General features: G+C 46.4%; 1 protein-coding gene across 1 annotated transcript in view; it reads left to right on the top strand.

Annotated features, from left to right (window-relative positions):
- LOC107112957 (basic phospholipase A2 DsM-S1-like) overlaps positions 1–4323 on the top strand; it is a gene marked incomplete at its 5' end in the record, with an annotated part of 6635 nt that extends 2312 nt beyond the window's left edge. The window contains one exon of the mRNA XM_015414165.1: positions 4181–4323. Within this exon, the coding sequence (XP_015269651.1) occupies positions 4181–4323 (143 nt within the window). The remainder of the gene's footprint in view (positions 1–4180) is intronic.
- Between the last annotated feature and the right edge of the window lie 800 nt (positions 4324–5123).

Below are 5123 nucleotides of genomic sequence, written 5' to 3'. Positions count from 1 at the left end.
CGTTCTGCATTGATTTTCGTCCCTTCAGTGCTCAGTTCGCTTTCTGGTTGCTGTTTCCCCAGGTTTTCTGAGAGCGCTTTTCTGCCAATTTTCCCCTAAGAACATAAGAGACGCCAATGTTGGATCAGGCCAAAGGCCCATCCAGTCCAACACTCTGTGTCACACAGTGGCCAGAAATACCAGGTGCCATCAGGAGGTCCACCAGTGGGGCCAGGACATTAAAAGCCCTCCCACTGTTGACCCCCCCCCAAGCACGACCCCCCCCCAAGCACCAAGAAGACAGAGCCCCTATCTATACCTTGTGGCTGATAGCCACTGATGGACCTCTGCTCCATATGCTTATCTAATTCCCTTTTGAAGCCGTCCATGCTTGTAGCCGCCACTACTTCCTGTGGCAGTGAATTCCATGTGTTAATCACTCTTTGGGTGAAGAAGTACTTCCTTTTATCCGTTCTAACCCGACCGCTCTGCAGTTTCATGGAGTGCCCACGAGTTCTTGTATTGTGAGAAAGGGAGAAAAGTACCTCTTTCTCTACCTGCTCTTTCCCATGCATAATCTTATAAACCTTGATCATGTCACCCCTCAGCCGTCTTTTCTCCAAGCCAGAGAGCCCTAAGCGCTTTAACCTTTCCTCATAGGGAAAGTGTTCCAACCCTTTTATCATTCGAGTTGCCCTTTTCTGCACTTTTTCCAAAGCTATAATATCTTTTTTAAGGTGTGGTGACCAGAACTGCACACAGTATTCCAAATGAGGTCGCACCATTGATTTATATAGGGGCATTATGATATTGGCTGAGTTTCACTTCCAAGCCAAAGGTAATTCAAAAGCATACGGATTCCTTCAGATTTCCCCCTGCCCTTTTGCCGCCCTTTGAAGGTCACTCTCCACCCACATTAAGGTCATTCTGTCCACTTTGCACCTTCCACCATCCTCCCCCCTTCATCGGTGTACAAGCTCCACTTTCCCCTCATTTTAAAATTTTTATTTTTTTAGAAGCGGCATGACTCTAGTGATATGAGATTTTCACTAGTCTTGCACCACCCACATTAAGGTCATTCTGTCCACTTCATACCTTCCACCATCCTCCCCTCTTCATCGGTGTACAAGCTCCACTTTCCCCTCATTTTAAAATTTTTATTTTTTTAGAAGCGGCATGACTCTAGTGATATGAGATTTTCACTAGTCTTGCATCACTGAATTTAAAAAAACAAACAATTGGGGGAAAGTTTAAAAGGAGCTGTATGAGGTTTAGTTCCCTATTGGTATTGACTTGAACGGGAGATTGGAGAGGAGGCAAACAACAGCATCCCTAGTGGAGGGGGGTGGGATTTCAGTGCTGCATGCAAACAAAATAAAGGGGATCATCAGCAAGGAATGAAATTTACATGAAATGTAAAGAGAGACAGACACTGGGATGAGAATCCTAAAGACCTGAAAACATTTTCCACTTTCATGCTTTAAAAAAAATTTTTGGACACCACCCCGTACATGTCACGTGATATTCCACCCCGATTTAGAAAAGTGTGGGTTTTTAATTGTAGCTGCAGAACAAATATACCGGAGGAAAACAGATGTGCATAAGGTGGGCACAGAATCCAGTGTCAAGATTAAAGCCTTACTGCTCTGAAAATCTGCAGTAAGATGTGCTCCACAGGGAGAAGAAGGGCTAATCCTTCACACACTCACTCACACACACAAACAAACAAACACACATATACATCCATGGTTTTGCTAATAGGAACTAGGGTCCCTGCACTGTTCTTTGCCATTCAAGGATAAAAAGACAGACACTATTCTCAGCCTTAACAGCCTGATGTGTGCATGTGGTATTTAGCAAATATGCTGGTGTCGAAGGGTTAAACCTCCCCTCCTCTCCATAAATGGATTGGGACCAATGCTCCCTCTAAGCTGTGGAGTCTTGTGAGCAAAAATTCTACTTTGTGAGCTACTGGCATTAAAGTTGTGAGCGAGCAGTTTGGCTACTGCATAAATTAGTTTGCTCTGTAGCCATCCTTCCTGAGTGAAGACAAAAATGTGTGAGCCGGAGGCTAAAAAACTGCGAGCTAGCTCACGCTAACTCAGTTTAGAGGGAACACTGATTGGGACCATTTGTGTCTGTAGTTTTGCTTTATAAAGATGAACAGACATCGAAAAGGCTACATTTGGATTAGTGTTTATCCATTGTGTATTTTGTTTGTGTGTGAGAGTCTTGCTGTAGAGCTGAAATAACTATTAGTCAATTTAATACGTTTGAAATGTATCAGCACTTCCAATTTCCCCATGCAAATGTTGGGATTACAAACCCACAGTTTGAATGTGAATTTTTCTCATCATAATTTGAAAGCTCTGGTCATTACTTATACAGTCACCATGCCTTTTAACAATTACTGCCTTGTTGTTGTTCAGTCACACAGTCGAGTCCGGCTCTTTGTGACCCCATAGACCACATCATGCCAGGCCCTCCTGTCTTCCATTGTGCTCCGGAGTTTGCTTAATTTCACGTTCATTGCCTCGATAACACTGTCTAGCCATCTCATCCTTTGCCGTCCCCTTCTTCTTTGACCTTCAATCTTTCCCAGCATCAGGGTCTTCTCCAGTGAGTGCTCCCTTCTCATTTGGAGGCCAAAGTACTTGCACTTCATCTTCAGTATCTGGCCTTCCAGGGAACAGTCAGGGTTGATTTCTTTTAGGAATGACTGATTTGATCTCCTTGCAGTGCAGGGGACTCTCAAGAGTCTTCTCCAGCACCATAATTCAAAAGAATCTATTCTTCGGTACTCAGCCTTCCTTATAGTCCAACTCTCGCAGCCATACAGTACTACTGGGAATACCATTGCTTTGACCATATGGACTTTTGTTGGCAGGGTGATGTCTCTACTTTTTATTATGCTGTCAAGGTTTACCATCGCTTTCCTCCCAAGGAGCAGGCATCTTTTAATTTCATGGCTGCAGTCACCGTCTGCAGTGATTTTGGATCCCAGGAACAGAATTACAGAATTACTGCCTATGCTGTTCTTATTGATAACCTGCAAGGCATCACCTGTGCCCAGGAATAACAGCTATGTGGGTGAAAGAAAAACTGGCTCTCAGCTAAAAGGATATGTCCTTTTAAAAACCAGAATTTTTCATGTACTACAAAACATGTTGGCCTGTTTTTTTAAAAAAATTGGGCAGAGTCAAAACCCTGGTCCAAGCAGGGCATCGCACCCACTAGCTCCAGCCTGACTACAGCCCTGGTTGCCAGGTGCCCTGCTTACCTGTGCCCACAACCCCTCCTCAGATAAATGAGCCAAGAGGGAGAGAGGGCAGGAGTGTGCTGTCCCTGCCCTGGCCCCCACAGGAACAGTACTGATGAGCGGATAATATGGTACCCACCCTCCCTTCATTGACTGAACATACTCACTTTTGCAGAGAGTTCCTTTTAAAGTATTGATGATGCAGAACAGCAGATCTGGCTTGCAGGCTATATGTCACGTAGGGTTGTCAGCTCCAGGATGGGAAATACCTGGAGATTTTGGGGGTGGAGCCTGGGGAGGGTGGGGTTTGTGGAGGAGGAGAGGGACCTCAGTGGGGTATGATACCAAAGAGCAATGTTCCCTGTAAGCGGAGTTAGTGTAAGATAGCTCACAGTTTTTCAGCCTCCAGCTCACACAGTTTTCTCTTAGCTCAGGAAGGAGAGTTCCAGAGCAAACTAATTTATGCAGTGGCCAAATCGCTTGTTCACAACTTTAATGCCAGCAGCTCACAAAGTAGATTTTTTGCTCACAAGACTCCACAGCTTAGAGGGAACATTGCCACAGAGTGGTTAGGAGCATGGACTCTAAACCGGGTTTGATTCCCCACCCCTCCACATGCAGCTGCTGGGTGACCTTGGGTCAGTCACAGTTCTCTCAGAGCTCTCAAGGGCAGTTAACCCCACCTACCTCACAGGGTATCTGTTGTGGGGAGGGGAAAGGAAAGGAGATTGTAGGCCACTCTGAGACTCCTTTGGGTAGTGAAGGACGGGATATAAATACAACCTCTTCTTCTTCTTCTTCTTCCAAAGTGGTCATTTTCTCCAGGTGAACTGAACTCTGTCGCCTGGAGATCAGTTGTAATCCCAGGAGATCTCCAGCCCCCACCTGGAGACTGGCAACCCTACCAGCAATATTTCAACCCCTCCTCCTTTCTGTCAGCAGACGAGGGAAGCTGGTGCGAGATGGAGATCTGTGAGTGTGACAAGGCAGCTGCCCTCTGCTTGCGAGACAACCTGAACTCGTACAACGAGACACTCCGTTTCTACTTCGACATCCACTGCGAAGAGGGGCCCATTCAATGTTAAGCAAGACAGGGGGTCCACCAAAAATAAAGTATAATAATGAAATTGCAAGCTAAAATTGTTCCAGAAGCTTCTTTTAATTGTGTGTGTGTGTGTGTGTGTGTGTGTGTGTAGGCAGCTGAGCCACAGCCCCTCTGCACTATGAAGAAAGAACCTGGGACAGGCCCATAGCCACAGAGGGGCATTTAGGGGCAGTGCCCCCCTCCCTCATGGCCCATGCCCCACAACTCCCACTGTTGGAGTTGTGCCGGCAGGTAAGGAAAGACCCTTCTCTTCTTCACCTGCCTGCCAAAGGGATCTCTTTCTCTCTCTCTATCCCCTGCTCCCCACCCCCCTCCCCAGATTTCCCAACACCTCACCACCCCAAATTTTCTGGCTATTTTCTGGCCATCTGCGTAGTCCAGACAGGGTCGCTCCCTCCACAAACAACTTCCTGCCTCTGGGTTGGCAACTGGTGAGTGGGGAAGAAAAGAACAATCTGTTTCCCTTAGTGGCCTAAATATGGCACTCGGGTGACCGGTTGAGTTGCTGATCCCTACTAAAAGTCAACCGGGCAGTGAAATATCCTGTTTGCTCATTTTAAGCAAGCTATTCAAATCTTAGGAAATGCATTAAAGGAAAGTTAGTAATGCATTCTTCCTGACACGTGGCCATACCTACCAACAGGTAAAAAGGTAGAGGGGAATGAATCCATGTGCTCCACTCCAGCAGGAAGCAGTTGTGAGGCAAATTGACTGTGCAGATCACCTGACTGTGGACTTCGTGGCTCAAGCGATGTAAGGACGTTTGAAGCAGGGCAGCTG

This window comes from Gekko japonicus, unplaced genomic scaffold (assembly GCF_001447785.1).
Source record: "Gekko japonicus isolate JY-2015 unplaced genomic scaffold, Gekko_japonicus_V1.1 scaffold7059, whole genome shotgun sequence".
Taxonomy (NCBI): domain Eukaryota; kingdom Metazoa; phylum Chordata; class Lepidosauria; order Squamata; family Gekkonidae; genus Gekko; species Gekko japonicus.
Note: the sequence above shows the minus strand (reverse complement) of the source record. Positions and strands in the feature narration are given on the sequence as shown.